This window comes from Lemur catta, chromosome 16 (assembly GCF_020740605.2).
Source record: "Lemur catta isolate mLemCat1 chromosome 16, mLemCat1.pri, whole genome shotgun sequence".
Lineage (NCBI taxonomy): Eukaryota > Metazoa > Chordata > Mammalia > Primates > Lemuridae > Lemur > Lemur catta.
This window is the reverse complement of record NC_059143.1, coordinates 39,029,453-39,053,432: the sequence shown is the minus strand read 5'-3', so window position 1 is coordinate 39,053,432 and position 23,980 is coordinate 39,029,453. Positions and strand designations below refer to the sequence as shown.

The 23,980-nt window shown below is 36.3% G+C and overlaps 1 protein-coding gene across 1 annotated transcript in view; it reads right to left on the bottom strand.

Moving 5' to 3' along the window:
• DCC (DCC netrin 1 receptor) overlaps positions 1-23,980 on the bottom strand; it is a 987,982-nt gene that overhangs the window by 66,672 nt on the left and 897,330 nt on the right. The window contains exons 21-22 of the mRNA XM_045528069.1: positions 21,604-21,636; positions 4,972-5,037 (exon numbers count right to left, since the gene is read on the bottom strand). Of these exons, the coding sequence (XP_045384025.1) occupies positions 4,972-5,037; positions 21,604-21,636 (99 nt within the window). The remainder of the gene's footprint in view (positions 1-4,971; positions 5,038-21,603; positions 21,637-23,980) is intronic.

Sequence of the window (23,980 nt, the reverse complement as noted above, 5' to 3'; positions counted from 1 at the left end):
TGAGGGTGTTTCACTTTCTTATCATTTGTGTGTCAACGGAAGTAGCACTTTTAATTTCCTTTAAGATCTTTTCCTTTGCCTTTACAATATGACTAACTGGTTGGTGCAAGAAGGCTAATTTTCAGCCTATTTTGGCTTTTGGCATGTGTTCCTTACTAGCATTAAATCTGGCTTTTGATTTACAGTGAGACACGTGACCCTTTCTTTCAATTGAATATTTAGAGGCCATTGTAGAGTTCTTAATTAGCACAATTTCAAAATTGTGTCTCAAGGAATAGGGAGGCTCGAGGAAAAGGAGAGAGATGAGGGAATGGCCAGCAAGTGGAGCAGTCAGAACACATATAACATTTATCAATTAAGATCACTGTCTTATGTAAGAGCAATTTGTGGCACGACAAAACAATTACAATTGTAACATTAAAGATCAGTGATCACAGATCACCATAGCAGATACTATAATAATTAAAAAGTTTGAAAAATTGTAAGAATTACCAAAATGTGACAAAGAGACACAATGTGAACACATGCTGTTGGAAAAATGGTACCAATAGACTTGGGCAATGCAGCATTGCCACAAACCTTCAATTTGTAAAAAACTCAACAAATCAAAGCATAATAAAACCAGGTTTGCCTGTATAAAATTACAATTATAATTGGTGCCAAAAGAGAAAGTGGAAAAGTTCATGTAGACAGATATAATATGAAGATGTATGGTTGTTGGCAGGGGCGCAGGAAAGGCCTCATCATGGAAGTAACATTTAGGCTGAATCATGGGGTATTGTTAGGAGTTAGTTCCTGTTTCTTTATAAGGGAATCGAGAGCAGGACACGGGCCTGGAACATCAGCAGCAAAAGGGAAGATGGCGCACAATGAGGCTGGGAAGAAAAACAGGACCCAGTCACACAGGGCCTTGTAGATCACATTCAATTATCCTAAATGCCATCACAGATCCTTTAAGGGTTTTCAGCAAGGGAGTGACAGACTTGATTTGTCTTAACAAGACCACTCTGGCTGCTGTACGGAGAGGGCTTGGTGGTGGAAGCAGAGAGAATATTGGAGTTCTCCAGGTAAGCGATGATGATAGCTTGAACTGAGATGATGGCAATATTTTTACAATCAAGCAAAGTGGGCGGCTACACAAAATAGTTTGCAAGTTAATGATCAAAGCATGGGTTGGATATGGGAGAGGAAAGAAGGACGGAGTTTTCAGGCTTAAGCAAGAGTCCTTATGTCTGAGATGAGGGAGCAGGTGAAAGAGAAGCCTCAGAAAGGGAAGAGGGAAAGTTCAGTCTTGAATATTTCAGGGTGGAGACCTCATAATAAATGGTAACAAGGCAGCCAGAACACATATCTCTCTGCATTGGAGATATAAATTTGGGAGTTGGCACATGGATGGAATTCAAAGCTCAGGGAGGGGATGAGATCACCAAAATCAAGAGGTTGTGAGTAAGCAGAGAAGCTCTCTCCAGGCTGAGTCCTCCACTGTTCAAACAGAAGGGAAAGGCCTGGCCAGAGGGAAGGAAGGGGCCGAACTAGTCTCCCAATGCTTATTTGACAATGGGACACTTTTTTTTTTTCATCAGAGCTTCTCAGGGGACCCACTTATCCTGAACCTTTAGGGAATGGTAATCTAGCCCAATGGTTTTCACCTGGAAAGATTTTGCCCCTTAAGGGGAAATGTGGCAATGTCTAGAGACACTTTGTGTTGTTACAGTGTGGGGGAGGGGAGATACCCCTGGCATGCAGCGGATGTAAGGCCAGGGATGCTGCTAAACATCCTACAAGACTCAGGGCAGCACCCATGGCAAGGAATTATCCAGCCCAAGTATCAATGGTGCTGAGGTTAAGAAGTGTTGCTCTAGTTTAACACTTCCCATGTTATGAAAACTGAAATCCAGAGTTTCAACGACTTGATTAGTCACACAGCACCAAGCGCAGGCAAAGTCAGTTCTAGAACCTGGGGTTTGAGATTACACAGAGACTCTTACAATCTTTTGGGATAGATAATGAATGAATGATAGGTGAGCACAGTGTCTTGTAATCACTGGACTAGTCTAAGACCACAAATCTCTCTAGTTTTTTCTTTTCTTTTTATCCAGGAAATGACTGCAAAATTTTATTTCCGAATCTTTCTTTTAGTGTTAAGATGTCTGCTGAGCACAGAGTTGAGTGTGTTCTAATAGTTTAGCACTCTCAGAATGATCATTTCATAGAAACAGAAAGAGCTTTATGTACACATTTAGAGTAGTTAAAATGTCATTGAATTCTGAAAATAATACAACAGTTTTTCAGAAACAGAGGGTAAAATATGGCCTTTTCTCTGACACACACTCCAACAGAGTATATGTCAAGTTTTTCTTAGCATTTACTATGATTCTGAACATTCAAAAATTAATTAATAATGGTGATCTAATTTTTGATTAGTAATGGTGTGCCAAAATATTAAAATCTGTGAAGTTTAACTTTGTTTTTAAAGGCTGAGGTCAATAAAAAAAATGTATGGAGTTTATAGATTTTAATCAAATTTGCTAAACTGATTTTGCAAATTGTAGACAGAGCTATCAACAAAAGGAAATTGGCATTTTATCTTCCCCAATGAGAAAAGCAGGATTATGTCAAAAGTAATTTTCATAGTTGCTGTCATTCACACAAATATAAGCTACAAAACACATTTTCCGAAGTTGAAGATTTTTATGTGTTAAGAATGTGGACTATAATCTGAAATTAAATGCATCATAAGAGGAAAATATTACCACATCAGCACATATTAGCTTCGATTCTACCTGCCATCAGAAAATAATTTAGGAAGCCTCTTCCATTTCTACAATTTAATTAAGGACTTCCAACTACAGAAATAAACATGAACTATAGCTTTGTTTTTCTTCATTTGAATTCCAAGAGTGCATCTTTAAAAGAGTGGCATGCTGTAAGACAAAGTAAATGATTAGTGAGGTCTAAATTTATTTGCAGCTGGCCTGAGTATCCTGACAATAAGCCATTATTCTGTTACAATGCTTTGAAGAATGAATCCAGCAAGTGTAGGGAGAGTGAGGAAACCTCTATAATTCTGTCACTCTAAGGGGAGACATATGAAATTTCATCGTATGCAAGGTTTACAAACTCAAGCTTTAAAATGTTCTTGTTGATGCAGCCTATTTTTTAAGGGTGGGGTGGGACTGGAGTTTTATCACTCAAAGGCCTCACTTGCACATTTAAATGGAAAATGTACCCCTTCTTAAAGCTTAAGACATTAGCAAAATTTTAACTAGGAAGCTGGAGTTTTCAGATTCCTCTGCTGACTTGCTTGTAATAGCCCAGGCTTAAGTTAAATTACAATCTGGGGAGCTCCCCAGACTGCCTGTTGTGTATGTCAGGGGCTACCATTAGCTGCAACAAGTCCCTAAAACTCAAATACCTACGCGGGGAAGTAATGTTACTTAAATGAAGGGAGAGAGACAATAAGTTGTGAACAACCTGGAGAGAGCATGCCGGGAACAAGCGCAGAGAGTTTTGGTCAAAAAAGCATTCAGGAAGCGGCCATGGTCTGAATGATAGTGTCCGTCCAAATTCACATGTTGAAACATAATCTTGATTATGATGATATTGAGATGTGGTCCCTTTGAGAAGTAATTAGGTTGTAGGGGTGCAGCCCTGCTGACTGCCCTGAAGGAGCTTGCCCCTTCCACTGTGAGGGGACACGGCTAGAGGGTGCAGCAAGAATGGACTAAGAAGGTTAAAAGCTTAAACATAAGAAATTGCACTTGTTTCTGGTTGGATAAAAGGCACTAAGAGCAGAGGAAGGTATGCCAGGTAATTAGCAAAGAAGAGTCAAAAAGTGAAAATATGTTCTTGAGTCTATCATTGGCCAGAGGATAGAGGACACAGAGGACATTAAACCTTTGACTCAGGCATCTGGTGTACTCCACACACACACATACACACACACACACACACATCCATCCTCTTTGGGGAAATGGATGCATTAGATTATCATAGCCTATAATAGAAAATGATCACTTAACTCACCCCATTATTCTAATTTGACACTCAGCAAACAACTTTTAGATCACAATTTTGGATTCCCATCTGGAATTTTTTAACAGGAAACCACCCAAATGGAAATTTATCTGTTCAATAGTCCAATTTCTCAGGAAAACGTGCTAAAATGGTTACATAAATAAATCTGTTATTTCATAAAACAGAATACTGTACAGTAGCAAAGATAGATGAATGAGAGCTATCCGTAAACACATGAATAAATCTGGAAAACAAAGTTAAAAATGAAAGCACATTGCAGCAGGATCCATAGGGTATGATACCGTTTTTATAAATTAATAAAAATGTAAAATAATACCGTTTAGTGATACATACAAATACTTAGGAAACATCAGACTGGGGAAGTGCTGACGTCACAGTGAGGAATAGGTGGTAAAGAAGTATGCCATAATGCCAAGACACACAAGAGATTTCAATAGTATGTTGAATATTTAATATCTTTAGCTTGGTGGTGGGAAATAAGATGCTAGAGGATTTTGAAAAATAAATGTACTCTGCAGACAAAAAGTACCAGTAACTTTAATTTATGAAACTGGGTGGGTTTTAGTTCTATCAATCTTAGATATCACCTTTCCTTAAAAAAGAAAATTAGATTTTTGCAAATGTTTTAAATACTTTATAATACCTTAAAATCTTATTTTAAAATTTAAAATGTATTTAACAGCTTTGTATCATTTATAAGATGCTCTGTGCTGGGCTTCTCTTGTTTTTTTAATGCATCTGTTAACCCTCATTGGCATGATCTCCTGGTGAAAGGCACTATGGGTTTGTTGATAACCTCATCTATTATTCCAGCAAATCCCTAAGTCCAGGGTTCTTGGCACTTATAGTCAATAAAATATTTGCCTTAGATACTCTCGAATTAAACATTTAATTAATATAACTATTTCAACAGAAACTAATTTATATACTTACCATTTAGGGTGCTTCTATCAATCAAATTAGTATCAACGGGCCAATAACCTCCATCTCCATGACGACCTGTTTATTAGGAAAGCACGACGGAGTGTCAGTGGATACACACCATGAAAGCACAAAGGAAACAACATCAACAGACAAAAATAACAAATATTTGAAAATACACAATAACTGAACAGATCATTTTGGCCACCTCCAGGAAAGCCTGACAATATTAATACCCTCATACCTGCGGGAAAATGTTATATTCCATGTGTGAGAAAAAATTGATCACAAAAATAGAATCCCTTAACAAGGCTAAATTCAATTTTTCTCTGAGAAGCCATCTCTAGCCTCTTTTTGTTTCCTCCAATATTCTTATTGAAGTGTCAAAAAGAAGGTACAACGGTGGTCTCAGTCTAAATGCTGTTATTCTAAATTTTTTGTAACAGAAATGTTGTAGGTCATAGCTCCTAGGTCCTGCCAATATTGTCATCCATCTGACATGACTGTGGAAAATTATCATTATTATCTTATAAGGGGAAGCACATTTCAGCTTATAACTGGGCTTTAAGTATTCTTTTTGTTATATGCCAAACAAGGTACATGGGAATGAGATACTAGATTAGAAGTTGGGGGGTATGTCACAACCCACACCATCTGAATATTTCCTACAAATGCACCATGAAAGGAAGAAGGCTCCTTCAGTATTGTTATTGGAAACACTACCTTCCATTAAGTGTTTAAACTTGTGAAAGTAGTATTTAAGAGTATAGAGCCACGAATTAACCAGAAATAATTATACTGTCATCCAAAATGTAATTAATGGTATTTCACTACAGGTGATCCTTTTTTCTATTGATGTATTTGTAGAACTGTAAGTATTTGATTAGATTTTGAGTTCTAGACTACTTACAGGAAAACATTTGAGAGCTGAATTTATCTGTGAACACATACCAGAATATAGCTAATTCTCCAGTTCATTTGCTTAAAATCACTATTTCTGAGAGCAGTTATAATCAGTGGATGACAGAAAGGAATCCAACTGGGGCAGTCAGCTACAACAACACAGATTGTTTTCTCACATTTATAGATCTCAGTTTTCTTCATCTTTACGACTTTCAAGTCCTGATCCTGTGACATTCTTTTGCATAACAAACAGTCCTCTTACTAAACCTTTCGCAAGATTTCATCGCTTTATTTGCAAAAGAGATTTGAAGAAACAACTTAGAATCCTGTTCACTAACTGTACATTCATGATTTTAAAAATTCTTTTGATATCGAGTTAGAGCTAAAGTTAGGATGTCAAACTTCCAACAGTCAATAAAAGAAACTAATCCAATTACATTACGTCTTCAGCATAAAATGGCACATTTGAAATCTGCTGGGCCAATGACTGTGAGTCATTGTGAAGATGGAGGCTCATGTGTGTGCAGGTAGGGCAGGGGATGTGGTGGTGAGAGAAGCAATTGAAATGAGCAGAATTCTGAAAATTTTAGTGGGCTGACTAAAATATGGGTAAGTCTAACCCTTTTCCAAATGCATTGTTTATGTAACTCTGACACATCTGGGGTTTCAGTGAGCAGAGGATAAGCTTTGCCCAGGGGACCCTGTGAGATCTATGTTGGAAGAATAGAAGCGAGACAGAAGTTCTATATGAATATTAAGATGCCTTTTTCCAGCAACTGAAAGCAGCTAGATGGCAAAGCGGTCAGCCAGAAGAGACGCTAACAACCTCATCACTTAGGCCAGTAAAGCAATAAAATGGTTCCTGTTGGGAGTAATCCTGGATCAGCTGGAAATTAGGTAGACGTCCTGTGGAGGATTTTCCTTTCCTCTAGCATCCTGACAAATGGCTTTTTAATGAAGTTTCTGACTCTCCCTGCTAGTTTGTGGGAGGATGAAAAAAACAAGCCCACAAGCACATCTGTATACTGCTTAGACATAAAGCTGTATGGGTACAGTGTCTCTTAGATACAGCAAGGCTACTAATTACATTGTGAATTTCAATAGATAGAAAAACAATCAGATGTCATACAGGTCAGATCACTGGGTAGGATAAAGGAACTCTGGTAATGCTTCTAAATAAGAGAGGACAGGTTAAAACTTGGGCATTCTGCCCGTAGAGTACAGCATATTGATACGGGCTAACATTTTGTTGGTTCTAATTAGATTGATACCACAAAAGGAAATTGAGTAACTCTTAACAAGCCCAACAGAAAGTACTTTAAGAAATTTGGTATCATGGACAAGCAAGATTAGATTTATAGTAATTTAGATTTCATGCACCATTTCAGCAGGGAAACACAAAATCCATTCCTAGGGTGTTGATAAACCTGGGATCTCTTGATCTAAAGACATAGGAATAAAATTTCAATTTTGTGTGCTGTTAACTTCCATTCTCTAAAATGTCTTTTAAATTTTAGGAAGGCTTCCTTTATGGGATAATAATAAGTAATAATAAAAAAGATATTCTCTCACTGTTTTAAAGCAAGCACCACAAAGCCATCAAGTGAAGAGACACTGGAAACTAAAGAGGAAAGGATGTGGGTGTTACTGCTTAGATGCCAAAGCATTTTTAAGGGCTTGTTGCTATGGAATGTGTTTAATTGCCTTGGCTAATTTCATAAGCACTGATACAGGGAAACAGAGGACTAATTAGAATTTAGAAGATGGTTGGAGTGAAAGTCAGTTAATGCAAAGATATAAACTACTTGCCCATCCCAGAGGTCTTAATTTTATTAATGAAGCATAAAACTGGTAATAATTCTTTCAAAATTTATTAAATGCCTACTATATGCAAGGCATAGTCATAGATCCTCAGGGAAGGGGTAGTACAAAAAGATGTATTAGATACGGATCCTGCCATGACAGGTAATGTTGGTTCATTATAATCACGTCCTATACTAGTCTATTTATGGTTAATATTAGCTAACTGCAGATGGTTCTTAACTTACTTTAAAAATTTAAAAATAATTTAATCCCCTTTTTTATAAAATCACTATTGATTAAAAATGTTGTCCATTTATTTAGTATTATGAAAAGACCTCCATACAAATAAAAAATAATGTATTATATTCAGACATAAATGATTATATGTTCCACAATGACATTTATTTTAAAATCCCCGAATTGTTTTTTGTATACTCTATTAAATCCTTAACATTTTTCAAGATTAAAATTCTAAGTAACTAAATAAATTCATGGAAATTTAAATATAACATTTTTTTGGAAATGATGTAATAAATTTCAGTGTACAGTTTTTTCCCCCAAATAAAGCTTAACATGGCTCAAAGATTTGAAAATGGGTAGTATTTTTTATATGATTTAGTAATATGATTTTATATGAACAAAGTGATCAAAATGTACATGAATATAATTCTACGAAATATAAATAAAAATGCTGTACTGTATTATTGTGTACCCATATCCATATTTTCTTACTAACAGAAATTGAGAGGGTGGGGGAGAATTAGACACTAAAAAGTAATGAATTTATGATTTCCTCAACAAAACAAAACAAAACATTTCTGCCAGAAAGTTTTGGTAACTAAAGCAAATATTTTCTACTTTTACCTTAGATTTTGAAAGTGGTTTCAGAAAGAAAAATAAATGGGCGTATGGTTGATTTTTAATAGAGGAAGCTTGTGGCTGTCTTTGAGTTATTCCAAATGCTTTACGTATAGTTACATATTATTTTATTTAGGTAGCTCTTAGGCAAGTCCCAACAAGAAATTTCATGCTCCCCCACTTTATCTGAATTTTTAAAATATTATAAACTATAAAGTCATTTAAGGATTTACCTTTCATATTTTATATAAGGGATAGATCTTATAAAGGAGCTTTCTTTTTGTTACCTTTGGCAGATGCCATATGCTTCTTTGGACCAAATTTAAGGTCTCTTTGATTTCCCTGCCACTTGCTCTATGGATTGAGGAAAAACTGGGCAGAAGCAATAAAATCTCTTTTAGGAAGTGTACACTTTGTTATAGTCTTTGGTGCTAAACATAAAATGCCACATATGCTGTGTTCTCAATATGCGATGAGTGACTAATTGACAGGATGCTTTGTAATGTGTTAATGATATATAAAATTTTTAATTTAATACTATTATGCAATTTATTCTTTATCTTCTTGTTCTTACATGTCACTTAAATTATCCTTGCTATATTTTTATTATGGAATGTGTGTGTAAAATGACACAAAATTAATGTTTATATCAAATCCTTACTTGTAGCTCACAGGAACAGATGAGGAATATTTCCTATGAGAAAAAATTTTCAGCACCTTGCCAAAGATCAATGCAATTGGTATTTCAGCCCTAGAGTCTGGTTTTTCTGTGTGGAAGTTCAGAAAGGAAAGAATAGAATGGAAAAACAAGCACAACATGTACTCATCATCAAATTGGTACTAACTGATCAACACTTATGTGCACAGATGGAAGTAACATTCATCAGGTGTTGGGCAGGTGGGAGGAGGGAGGAGTGGATGGGTAAATTCACACCTAATGGGTGTGGTGCGCACTGTATGGGGGATGGACATCCTTGTAGCTCTGATTCGGGCAGGGGAAAGCAATGTATGTAACCTAAACATTTGTACCCCCATAATATTCTGAAATAAAAAAAATTAAATAAATAAAAAAAAGAAAATTAATTAATCTGTAGAGGACATGGAGAAACTAGATGTGGTAGTTCTGATCTTTCCTTTAATCTATATTCCCTGAATGGGGATAACAGAGGATCTTCCAGTGTGGCTTCCACACAATCAATCCCTAGGAAAAAAAAAACATATGGCCCATAATCTAAATCAAATGGACAGACTGCTCATCTAAAAAATATTTGATATGCATCATTCTGAAGATGCAGAGCACTGAGCTATCTTTTGATCTTAGAATTGGGCCTCTGAAAATAATTCTGGTGATAATGATGGAAATTGCATTGATTTTGTGTCTTGTATACCAGTGGATAAAGAATACACATTAACACCACCTGAATACAGTTTTACTGTCCACCACACAGATCATATTGAGATATATTGAAAGCAGATGATTTTTCAGAAATGTTTAGAGGCTGGACATGTTTCTAAGAAATCAATTTATCATGCAGTTGGTAACACTGCTGACTTCAAATAAAGGCATCCAGACATCCAAAACCAGGAAGCAAAATCATAAAATTGACACCTAGGATATTTCAAATATTTATTAATAGAAAAGAACTAATGCTCTTTCCTCACCTTTTCCTAAGGCTCAACATATTGTTTTCAAGTAAACATGAAAGAAAGTTCATTGACTGAGAGAAAATAGAATGTTAAATACAGCTAATATGCCTACCATATATTGAGCCCTGGTGTTCAACAAATCCTTGTAACTTTCCTTTCTTTAAAACTTTGGGTTATATTTGCCACCTGCAGAAAATCTGAAAGCAATAATTTACAGGATAGGAATGTATTTGGTACGTTGCTCTGAACCAGACACAGTACAAGAAAACCAAATATGCCATTGTCCATTTTTTCCTTAACTGTAAGGGACAGGGGATTTTTGCAATTCCAATTTCTGCCTTTATGCTATGAAATGTAAACAGAGTAGACTCTTGCTGAGAAGCAAATCCATTTTTTAAGAATCGTTAGAAATCAAACTAAAAACTGAGATATAATTTCACACACAAACCGTCTTAAAGAATGACTGTATAGTTACTATGAAAATCAGGATACTTTGAGAGGGAAAGAGGGTGCTATCAATTTTGCTTGGATCTAGGTATTAGGACATTTCTGGACAAAATGGAAACTATGGGCATCTTAGACATAACAATTTAAACAAATAAATCTCTTATCCTAATTTCTGCTCTTGGTTGACATCTCAGCTTGATTCCTGAGGCATATGTGTAGCCTCTTGCAAGCTTGGCAACAGACAGATGAAAAAAAGTTGCCAAGCAATCTTCTAAGGTAGGAAGAAAGTTTACTTGCATTGTTTTTTTGCAAGCACCAAAGTAAAAGAAGCCCTATGCTAGATCAATTTGTATCTGGATTCCTGAACATTATGATGGACATAAGTTAATAAGAAGTTTTACACAAATATCCTACTTCATTTATCAAAGTATACATATACTTTTTTTTTTTTTTTAGAAGCACAGTGGTTACTCCTATGTATCCAAGCACTTCTCATTCTCACATTCTCAACATCTCACCAGGAAGAGTAAACAAAACTGAAAAGGCGAATTTTACTGAACCAAAGGATCTGGACAGATCAACAATATCTTTTGATCACAGGAAAGTAGTTAACCTCTTTCGTAAAGATTTCAGGTAGAAAAAGCTCCTAAGTTCTGACCTACATGATGCTAACTACAATCAGTCTGTCTCCCTTTACCTGGTTGCTGGTGGAAACTTGTCGATTGCTCCTAATCACCCATGTCCTAATCTTCCACATATCTAAGGCCCAATAAATTTATTGGTTATTATAATTATTATTCACTTAAGTTTAGAATGAAACTTCTGATTAACAATTGAATTGTTAACAGAATAAAAAATTAAAATGACTTAATAATATTAATGGTATGGTGGTTGATGGTGGTCGTTGAAGTCTTCCCTCTTACCAGTTCTCCTTATATGCACTCTTGCCTCTAGTGAATCAAAAATAATGTCCAGCATATGAGTCTAAGAAATCATTTTTATATGCATCCATGTCTTTATTAAAATCTAAAAAAAAATCTGTTTCTCTAAATAGGGGCACTTTCTTGGATGACCAGATCTTCCCAAGAGCTAGCCACAATATGGAGAATGAGGCAGTCTTTTGTGGCTTATAAAAGAGCATCTGTTCTCAAAGGCCACTGAATGATTCATGAAAGCCTCCCCGACCTGGATAGTCCACAAAGGCAGGTGTGTGATACATTTGTGCCTGAGTGAAGTTGCCAAGCAGCACAGGAAGAAGAGGCAGAGGAACACGAGGGCTCTCTCTTCTCCAAGTGACTATGTCTGGAAGTTGCAGCTGCAGTATGAAAACACTCGAACATGAGCATCCTGCTGGCTGCCCTGCTAGGACTGTGTAAGTAAGGACACTGTTGGAGCACCATACTTCATCATTCGTGTATCTATCTGTCCATGCTCCATCCATCCACTCAACAAACCCAGTTCTGAGCATTAGAGATATGAAATGACTATCGCAGAACCTCATAAATTAGTGAGAGGGAAAAATATGAATAATTATAACGACACGGTAATCTCCAAAAATTAAAAAAAAGGTGACACAATAAGAAAATAAAATGATTACATATACCTAGAAAAATGATGGAATGCTTCTCAGAGGAGGTGCCATTTGAGCTGAGAATTAAAAAATGAATGGAAATTTATCAGGTAGAGAAGGGTGAGGTGGTTAAGCTTAGAAAGACAGGCAGTGATAAAATAATAAAACTCCCTATTTGCTCTACCAAAGAGTCTAGAATTTATGTTGTAGGGGATGGAGATCCACTGAAGGTATTTTAAGCAGAATACTGACTCAATTAAATATGTGTTTTGGAAAGATTACTTTGGATGAATGTGAAGACTAAATGTATTAGCAGAAACTGTTGCAATAAATAGGGTGAGAATAATATTCATTATGAATCTATGAGGCAGACATTGTTGGCCCCATTTTATAGATGAGTAAACTGCAGCTCAGAAAGATTAATATACTCAGGGTTGGATTTTAAGCAGCTGGGTCTGCCTGACTCTTACGATGGTGAATTTACCATTAGTGGGAGAATTAATAACTACAGGAAGGAATGGGGAGGAGGATGCACAGACATTAGAGCACTTCTAAGAGTTGATCCTGGTGTGCAAGTGTGAGGTTTAGGCATGTGAATGTGACTTGAGATGGCAGCTCCATTTTCTACAGGACTTGCAGAACAAAGCAGGCTTTGGAAGGGAAAAATATAGTTTCCTTTGCAACCATGCAGAGCACAGGGAAAAATGAAAGCACCACTTCAGAAAAAGGCATGATAGAATTGGCAAAAAAGGTGAAGAAAACCCTTTGAAGATCACTGATAGTGAGGTACCATTCCTACTCCTATCCCAGGACATCCTTTTCTGTCCCTGCCCCCCAGTCCCACCTCTCCAAGCAGGCAATGCTCAGCACCAGCCACCGAGATCAGATGGGTTTGCAGGGCTCTGCACACAGGGGAGCATGCAGGTCTTCGCTGGCCAGTGCAGGTAGTGGGCACTCGATGTGTTGAAAAGTAGGAAAGCTTGAGAACTACCACATTAGAGCAGAGCGAAGTAGAAAAAGCCTTTACACCAATGTGTCTCTCCACTGTAGTGTACTGCTACTACTCTGCACTGTGGGACCTCAATTGTCCCCAGAACCTATCCTGCTTTCCTCACTATTTGCCAAACTTCTTGGCTTCCTGATTTCCCCATCCTAGCATTTCTCTAAATAAAGGGTCAATTACTCTTTCCCCCTGAAATTATCTGTATTGATTCAAGTTCTAGTCCTATATTTAAAGTCTAGTTTTAGGTTTTAAGAAGTCTTTTCTACTACAACCCACAGTGATTTCCCATCTGAACTCCTATAGCACACGTATGTAGACAGTACCACCTGATTTGGCATTATGTATTTTTCATGTTGGGCCGGGAGTGTTACCGTCCTCCTAATCGTACTGCAAACTTCTTGAAAATGGACCCATGGAACCTTACATTTCTAATGCTTTGCACACCTGGTACAGAGCTGGCTACATAGTTATCAAAGTTGTCAGAAATGAGTCCAGTTCTTTTCACACTGCATATCCGCAATTTAAAAAACCCATCGGTGCCCGTTAGTTTTGATTTTCTTATTTCTGTACTCAGAATTACAAGCAGCTGGTGAAATTCAAATCTATAAATTTTCTACTAACGAGGAAGGACAGGAAGAGCAGAGGTCAAGAAAAGGGGACAGGAGGTCAAAATCATCTATAAATATGGCCATTATTTCCTGAGTGACAGAGAACTTGTCGTTTTTCTGTTTTATAGTGGGTGATTATGGAATACACTTTTCTGTGTTGAAAACATACTCATATCTTTTTCTTCTCTCCCAAGATCAGTAAATATACAGTATCCACATCCATGTGCACTATTACTATGGATTCTCCAACCTTTAAATTTTATTTAACGGTAAAGTCTATCTTTCCAGATTACTCTCTATTTCCTGAAACATTTATGCCATGATTCAAGTCAACACTTATCACTCAACTATAATATGACCGGGTCAAAATTAGGGACATAGGGATGAAAATGTAAATCTAATGAGTTCTCTGTCCTTGGGGAATTTAAAATCTGGTCAAGAAGCTGGGAATATAAATAGCAAACTATAAGAAATGGACAACACAGTGAGAATAATTTGGGACTTATGGACATATAGATGAATAAAAGACCAAAAAGGTAAAAAGGGATTCTTCAAAAAAGGAGAATTGGGAAGGGAGTCTTAAAAGATAAAGATTTTACTCATTTCAGTTGAGAAAGTGAAAAGGTAGTTTTAAGGCTGAGAAAATGGTACCAGTTACAGCATGAAATTGTGCAAAATGTACTTTTTCCAGAGTGATTTGTGACTGTGGCATATATAGAGGGATCTATTGGTGTTGAGAGTAAAAAAAAAAGGTTGGGATCAGACAGCCAAGGTCTTGATGTCAAAGAAGTGACCTCATCCTGCAAGCAAGGGCGGACCCCATCTGTCTTTGGAAACAAAATTGAGGTGGCAGAGTCTAGGACTGTTTGAAGTGGGCAGAAAGTAAAGCTATAAAGACCTTGTATTTGGCTAATGTCTATCTACAGCAGGGAAATGACATCCAGCAATACAGTGGGTCTTACAAAAAGAACCTGTTTATGAAATTTCACTTGAGGGCCTGTAAACAAAAATGTCTATGTTATGGGTCTGAGAAGGTTAAAATTCTAGCATGATTCACATTAATTCCTGTGAATACTGAATATGTTTTCTTCTTTCAAAGTTACCTATTAAAACATAAAAAAAAACTCCTGAGAAGTTGACTTAAGCAGCTACTTGATTGCTTGCTGGGAACAAGATCAGCACCTTCACACCCCATTAAAAGCACATTACTCATTTTCTGCCACTATTATTGCTCCACAGTCATAATTTCTAGAATTGGAAAATTTTGAACCTGAGAAAAGCACAGGTGAGAACAGTTTTTTTTCAGTAGGTGTAGCAAGCAGTTAAATAATATACTGAGTTGAAACTATACACTACAATAGGCTAAGAAGAAGTCTTTAATTTTCAATTAAATAGCTCCCATCAGAAGGCGTTAAAGGTTTCAATTTTTCAAATTAGCAGTCTGGCTGCTGTAATCCAAACCCTGCGAAGTCTGGATTACATTAACTAAATGCCAAGCTTGACTAGACTGCCTTGAAAACCCTATTTCCCTGAAATTAGAAACAATTAACATTCTGTTTATTCATGAGATTAAAACCGCTGAGGTGGAAAATGGCAGGTGTAGTGTTAAGTACTTTGCCTGAATACCCTATTGAGGAAAGATAAAGTCCTTTTAAACTGGGCGAACTGACGGTGATGTCATTTAGGTTTAACTTTCTTGATAACAAAGTAGGAGCCAGACATTATAGAGTAGTTAAGAGCAGAAATTCTCAAACTAAGTAGCCTGGGTATGTATCTGGGTCTAACCACTGTCAATCAGAAATAAAGATGCATATATACATATACAGAGACAAATCTTTAAGCAAAGGGTTTATCTGAGAAATGAGTTGCAATTCAAGATACACAAACCAGGGCGTCCCCAGGGGTGCCCAGAGAACAAAAGAAAAGGCTGGAGTTTTATAAGGGAACGTGGGAAGGTTATGCAAATTATTTTGAAAATAAATTCATTGCTGTTGGCAGAGTCTTATGGGAGCTGGTAAGTTCTGATTGGTGAGTGTGAGCAGCTGCTAGGTAAGACCTGCAATCTTAGCGTCACAGTCAGGTACTTGCAGTATCAGGTTTGGGCTCACAAGACAGTTCCTAGAATAAATGTACGTGACCAGAGTGCTTTTCCTCATGGCCTCCCAACTCCATTTTAGTTGGGTATGTCATGAATGACTCCATTATATGAATAATCCATTTTCACACCACTTACATACTGTGAGTATTTGGGCAAGTTTTAACCACTCTGTGTCTCATTTCCTACACCTGGTAGGTCGTTATGAGAATTCAATGTGATAGTACATGCATAGTGCATGGAAGAGTAATTGACACAGAGTGGGAAAACCCTAAGTGTGAAATGCTATACTATGCAAAGATGCTATGCCTGGTATTTTTATTCTAATACCAATCCTAAAGCTTGAGAATCTTACATCTTGAAAGCAAGCAAAAGATAATTTGGGCTAAATTCACCATTTTACAGGTAAGAATGCTAAAAGAAGAAGTTAAGTCACCTGCCCAAAGTCACACAGGAGGTCATCATGGCAGGACGGTGCCAGGATCAAAGGTGTCTGACTCCAATGCAGTGCTCTCAGAGCACACACTGAGTGACTGATGGGAAAAGCGAGAGCATTATCAGCCATTACCAAGATTCCAAGGAGAGTAATTTTCCCTCCCTCCTGGGAGGGCAGTTCGCAGCAGGCCTTCCTCATATGGATGTGTGAGCTGGCCTATAAATGGATGCCTCTTCTCTAGGCCTAGTGTTTCAGATCACCCCTCTGCCAGGCCAAGGAGAATTAAAGACACTTGCGAGGGCTCAAAGTGAGCATTTACTTCATAATTCATCTCAGCAATGATACGGATCATTTCACAGGAATTCCTGCCCTCCTTAAGCTACTATATCATTGCCATAGCACCTACTCTCTTGCCACAATGGGCAGGCATGGAAACATATGAAATCATAAACATCCATTCTCATGCTAAGAATACCAATTCTCATACACGCACATTTCAAAGGGGAGAATGATATTTGGGGGTTAAACAGAACACAAAGATGATAAAAATAAAAATAATCCCTTAAGATTAAAAGTGTGATCTAACAATCACTTACAAGAAGTATCTATATTTTACAGGCATAGCTAATCTCCACTGCAACCCCCAAACAAAGGGATTTTTTAAAATGCTTCTGTGGGAAACTCTAAAAAGTTTAAGCTGATTTTAGAAGAACAAAGATCCAAAATTTTTATAAGTATAGCAACAATATACAGTGGAAAGACTGCGTACTCTAGAAGTAAGAAGGAAACATTTTGGGTTTTAACTCTGCCAACAACTATTTGTGTGACGTTGGACAAAACATTAACCTTCTCCTTCTTTGTCTGAAAAACTGGGAAGATAATTAGCAAAGGAGTGAAAGAACAGCTTTCCTTTTGAAAGTGGATGCTATGGACTAAATTCTGTCCTTCCCAAAATTCATATATTGAATCCTTAACCGCCAATGTGACCGCACTTGGATACAGGGCCTTTATGGGAGTAATTAAGGTTAAATGAAGTCATAAGGGTAGGGACCTGATTGATAGTATTAGTGTCCTTTTAAGAGGAGACATCAGAATGTTTGCTCTGTCTCCACCAGGAGAAGACACAGTGAGAAGCAGGCTGTCTGCAAGCCAGGCAGAGAGCTCTCACTGGAAACTCATCCTGCCAAACCTGGATTAGGGACTTTCAGCCTCCAGAATTGTGAGAAAATAAATTTCTATCATTTAACCCACCCAGTATATGGTATTTTGTATTGACACCCCGAGCTGGCTAAGATGGTGAATTAGCATGATCCCTGTGTTTCCTGAGATACAGTGTCAGGATCATGTACTCAATGCTATGGTTTCCCATCAACAAGATGACCCCAGACTGAGAATTACGTGCCTTGTTCTTTAGAATATTCGCAAAGATAGAGAAAGGAAGATCCATATTAGAACAACGCTAATACACAAAACTTTAGCTACAGTAACTTTACAGATATATGTTAAATGTGTTTGTGTGGCTGTGTATGTGTGTGCATATATATATATATATACATATATATATATATATATATACATACACATAAAAAACATATATGTGATGAATGCACTTGGTGCTTAAAAACAAGGCTTTGAAACCAAGTTTCTTGGGTTTGAATCATGGCCTTTCTACTTACTAGCTGTGTTCCTATAGGCAAATCACTTAAACTCTCTGAGCTTCAGCTTCTTCACGGCTAAAATGGAGTTAATAACAGTATCTCTCTCTCACAGAATTGTTATGAGGATTAAGTGAGCGAATTATGCAAAGCTCTTAAACATTGACTGGTGCTAAGAGCTGCACAGGGGTTAATTTTATCATTACATATCCCACACAGACACAGACAAATTGAAAGAGTTTTAAACAAAATATGGAAAAGAAAAAAAATGTGTAGTGGAGTTTTTTCCACTTCATGTAGCCCGAGCAATTTTCCTGTCCTACCTGACCCTCCAAAAAATTAAACTCTGTGGTTAATCTCTAAAGTCTCAAAGTTACTTCCAAAAATATTGGCTGCTTGTACCTGGAAGAATCTAAAGAAATAATTAAGACATGGAGCTAGACAGAAAGGGAGTGCACAAAAGGAGAATTATAGAGTAGATCAAGATTACAGAATTTAAAAAATGCTAGATACAGTCAATTTATAATTACATAAAAGGATTAAGAGTTCTGGCCGGGTGCGGTGGCTCACGCCTGTAATCCTAGCACTCTGGGAGGCCGAGGTGGGTGGATTGCTTGAGGTCAGGAGTTCAAGACTAGCCTGAGCAAGAGTGAGACCCCGTCTCTACTAAAAATAGAAAGAAATTATCTGGCCAACTAAAATATATATAGACAAAAAAAAAATTAGCCGGGCATGGTGGCTCATGCCTGTAGTCCCAGCTACTCGGGAGGTTGAGGCAGTAGGATCGCTTAAGCCCAGGAGTTTGAGGTTGCTGTGAGCTAGGCTGACACCACGGCACTCACTCTAGCCTGGGCAACAAAGCGAGACTCTGTCTCAAAAAAAAAAAAAAGAGTTCTATGTTGTCTATCAGTTTCATATTACTAGTACTATTGCTCAGAAGAAAATAACTTTTTCTCAAATCAAAACTTATTCAAATATAACTGACTTTTTGTTTTCACATTTATGTTCTTCATGACAGATCTTAGATTATAAATAATTATAATAATAATTGTGACAAGAATCTAAAAAGATACTTATTTAGAACAATCAAAACTTGACTCACTTTCATAGAAGTCAAATGCAACCTCCTGCTTCTCTATTTAGGATTCATCTTTGCAAGGTTAACTCTAGCCCACAGTGCCAAATATTTTCTCAGAGGGAATTTTATCTCAGCAGAAATTCAGCCCTGTTATAAATGTAACAGTGGATCTTTTCTTCATGGGATGGGGGAAAATAGTCTAACAATGGGCCAATAGGCGCAAAAAAACATATTCTACTGATTTGGTATGTACTGGAAGTGGGAATGTTAATAACAGCTTTTTGCTGTTATTTTCATCAATCTTAGAGGTATCTTTAATCTGGGTTATTTCTCCTGTACATTGTTATCAACTCAAAAGACTGATTTTGTTTATAAAGAGCTTTTGGAGTCCAAGAAATTTTATATACTTTCTCTGTAAGAATTTAATGATATTATTTATAACCACTAAATTCCATGTCACCAGTCCCTCTCAATTTTACAAGTGATTTGAGATTAATGTAAAATTTAAAATCTATCAACTTTACCCACTATGTGTCAGCTGTGATTGAATGAGGCACCAAATATATGTGTAACATATGTGAGAGAATTTGTCTAAGCAATATTAGACAAAGGAAAAGAACAACACACCAACTATATTAATAGACTCAACAAATGACAATAATTCTTGGGAATTTCTTTTGCTCTGATAACTGATCTGATTTCACTGCAGATGTGAGAATCAGAGTAAAATCCACAGAAAGTGTATGATGAGAGGGACTGGGAAATAATTTATTCATTTGTCTTTTGTAAAAGGACCAACTTACAAAATATATTTTTGGTAGCTTGAAATAATATTAAGCAAAATGGTAAACTTAAAAAAATAAGAGGAAAAAAAACAGCTAAAAGGTATCAAGAGAGAAGTGGAGAAGCTTGGGTACATTGTCACCTAAGTGGTCAATAATGCAACATTTCAACTGGCTCAGTTACTCCTTAAATGTTTTTTGTTTTTTTTCTCTATTACATTATTTCTAAATATAATTTCAAAAATTAAAAGTTATTTCTCTGTGTAAATTTCAAATCCCTTTAAGTGAAGAAGGTTATGAGAGGTTGTTTCAATTATTTTATAACTGAAATAATAAAACACTCTCTATTAGCTAATTATTCCAGGTTTAGATACGGCCAACACTAATATTTAATTTACCTAAGTAAATATATGCCAAGTGCTAATTACTCATTAGTATTTTAACAAAGATTACTATTTAGTAGATATTGATCTTATGAAAATATTTTCAGTGGAAGCAAGCAGGAGCAGCTAGAGTAGTGGAAATCATAACGCTGGGTAGACATTTCTGCACACAGTATAATTTCTATTATTCTGCATGTAAAACTCTAGCCACATTCTGTTAAACAGAGGTGTGGTGTAAGGCCTAAGAGAAAAACCTGAACACAGGATCATTGAAGAAGATACTACTCATGTAGGCAGCTTTCTGTTGTTAGTGAGAGCCTCCATCCAGATACTTAGTATTATCTTTCCCTGGTCGTCTAGTGGCTAGGATTTAGCACTTTCAGATACTTAGTATTTGTCACCAGTTAAAAAGTATTTCTGTTGAAAAGAATTTTTTCCCCTAATCTCATCATATGGTTCCTTATGACACATGATGTTTGTAAGTAAGTTCTGCTGACAGTCCATGTGCAAAGCAGGAGGCAAAGTACGTGAGTTGTAGACTCTGAATCAATAAATGCTGACAACACTGACTACAACCCGTTATCAGAATTTTCAAACTCCCTCTTGAATGAATATAACATCCTGAAAAAATAAAGCTCATAAACTAATTGTCCTTTGAGCAAAGATAATAGAATCCCAATTTATCAATCAGTCTATAAACCATGGTAAGAGAAAATTCATATCTGTCTATAAGTTGATGGATAATTCTTATTTATCTCCATTTTTCCTTTGTGCAAAATCATCTTTGTTTCTCTATACAAATCAGCTCTTAGCAAAAGAATGGAAGAAGAAAATACTCTGACTCAGACCAGCATTTGATTCACGGAATGAAAGCTTTTTAGCTTCACAGCAAACAATGATAATGCCCTAAAAAAGTTGATACAACTTTGTTTTTATTTATTAAAAGAAGCTCATTGCAGAGGCAAAGCACATATAATTTATGATTTTTCTCTGTAGAGCTACATAACTTTAATCCATAGCTCATGAAAGGGTGCAAGAGCAGCTTGAAAATTATGCTGAGCTTAATTATACTTAATGTGAATTATTCACAAGTGCAGACAGAGACTAAAAATTTATTTCATACAAAGAAGCTTGACATTTTAATTGGTCCTTCAGAACACAGACAAAACAATTTCCTCTCAAGAAATTTACATCTTCCCTATCAGAGCTACAGCCTCAGCCAAGCAGAACTTCATTAACAAGATTAATCATCACGCCAGTGTCTGGTTCATCAGGTGTATGGACCAGATGAAAAGAGGAATACAGAGTAATGACTGACATTTCCAACAGATAGGATTGATTCAAGGAGGACAGAGTGACAGATTGAGCCACTGTACCTTGGTCATTAGCCATTTTGTCCGGGTGTTCCACTGTGGGGGGAAAAGAAATAATATTATTAGACTTTGACATTTCATAGCAGGAAAGCTGACATATCAAACCAACAGTTTTGTTAGCAAGTTTCCATATCAAGGCTAACACTTTATTGAAATAAAATCTATAAGGACTTAATGGTATATGTGATTATTTCTATTAATAAGTAGTCAGAGGAAAAAACTGAAACTAATGTTTTTCCCATATAAATGCATTCTAAAACAGCTGTTTTTCATATCATTCTAAACATAAACTTGGAATGATCATCACAAAAGTTTAACTAAAACTAGAATTAACAGTTTAAAAATGCATGTAATTACCAAGTAATTATCATCCATATATATTTTTAGTAAGTTCAGGTAGCTATTTTCTTGTATGTGATTTTTTTCAACAGGAGAACATAGCCAATTCTTACATGAACAGGGTAAAATAATGGGAAACCATAAATATGGTCCAGTTTGATCTATTTTTTTGAGCCAAGGTCTCATTATGTTGCCCTGGCTGGTCTTGAACTCCTAGCCACAAGGATTCCTCCTGCGCCTCAGTTTCCTGAGTGGCTTGGATTACCGAAGTACACCACTACCGACACCCAGCTACAGCATAATCTAAATGGTTTGACAAATCTTCAGGCCTTGTAAAGACAACTCTTAGTTATTCACAACTTCAGATGAGTTATGAATCATGGTTTTAAAAATGACTTTTTTAAATTTAAAAATATCTCTATAATTAAAAAAATGATAGCTTCTTTTCTGATCACTGAATGAAACTAAAGAGGAGGTAAATCTCTACCATTATTGCATTTCTATAAATTATGATATGACATTTTGACTAATGCAGATCTTTCTAAGCTTCGATCAATTAGTATTATTTCACCTATACTTAATTGTCTTTGAGCTTTGAGTCTTCTGGGCATATTTAACTCACTTAATTGCACTGTAACTTGATAGGTAGGATATGATACCTGTTGGTTTGCTTCTTGTATATGTCCCAGTTAAACTCACAAAGAGAAAAATATAATAGGCAGCAACCCATAACATAGCTTTCTCATTATTTGCGGCTATCTCATAGCAAATCCATCATCATTTGAAAAATAACTTGAAACATATGCCCTACAGGTAGTGGTTCTTTCTTCTTTAAAGGAAGGAGCATAAATCATTGTCTAATAAGAATGTTTAGAATTGAAATACATAAATAATGATGCTGTTAACAAAAACCCCTTTGAGATAAACAGAATTTATCTCTATTACATCACAGAACAGATTTCTCAACCAGAAATCAATTATAATTTCTTTCATTTTAAAATAATATGTAGTCATATTCTCTGAGAAGATATCTTAATAAGTAGTAGGCTTTGAATTCTGAATCACTCATTGCAAAATGGTGTATATACAAGGATGCTTATTGTGTAACAATTCTACAAGCTTTATTTTTAAAAAAAGTTATCTATGACTGACAAGTAAAAAGCTGCACATATTTCATGTATACAATTCGATGAGTTTGGGAATAAGGATATACTCAAACTCCTTGCTGGGGAAAAGCATCAGCACCATCAAGAGCATGGACATATCTATAACTTCTCAAGTTTACTTCCAACCCCTTTAGTTTTTGTGATAATAACACAATGTAAGATCTATCCTGTTGAGAAGTCTGCAGTTAGCCTGATCGGTTTTCCTTTGTAAAGTACTTGATGTTTCCTCCTCACAGCTCGAAGGAGTTCCTTCCTTCATGTTGCATTTGGTCAGTCTGATGACTGTGTGTCTTGGTGATTGCCTCTTTGCAACGAATCTCCCAGGTGTTCATTGAGCTTCTTGTACCTTGATGTCTAAATCTCTAGCAAGACCAGGGAGGCTTTCCTCAATTATTCCCTCAAATAGGTTTTCTAGCCCTTGTGCATTTTCTTCTTCACCCTCAGGGATGCCTATGATTCTTATATTTGGCCGTTTTACATAATCCCATGTTTCTTAAGGGGTTTGTTCATTCCTCTTAATTCTCTGTATTTGTCTCACTGATTTGATTCGAGAGAGTTGTCTTCAAGCTCTGAGAATCTTTCTTCTGCCTGGTCTAGTCAATTCTTACAACTCTCTACTGTGTTTTATACTTCCTTAAATGAATTTCTCATTTCCAGAAGTTCTATTTGGTTTATTTTTAATATATCAATCTCTTTAGTGACTTTTCATTCATTTTCTGAATAGTTTTTCTAATTTCTTTGAGTCGGTTTTCCATGTTCTCTCAGATTTCATTGAGCTTCCTTATAATCCACATTTGGAATTCTTTATCTGTCATCCCAATATTTTCATTTTAGTTGGTACCTATTGCTAGAGAGCTGATGTTCCCTTATGGGGC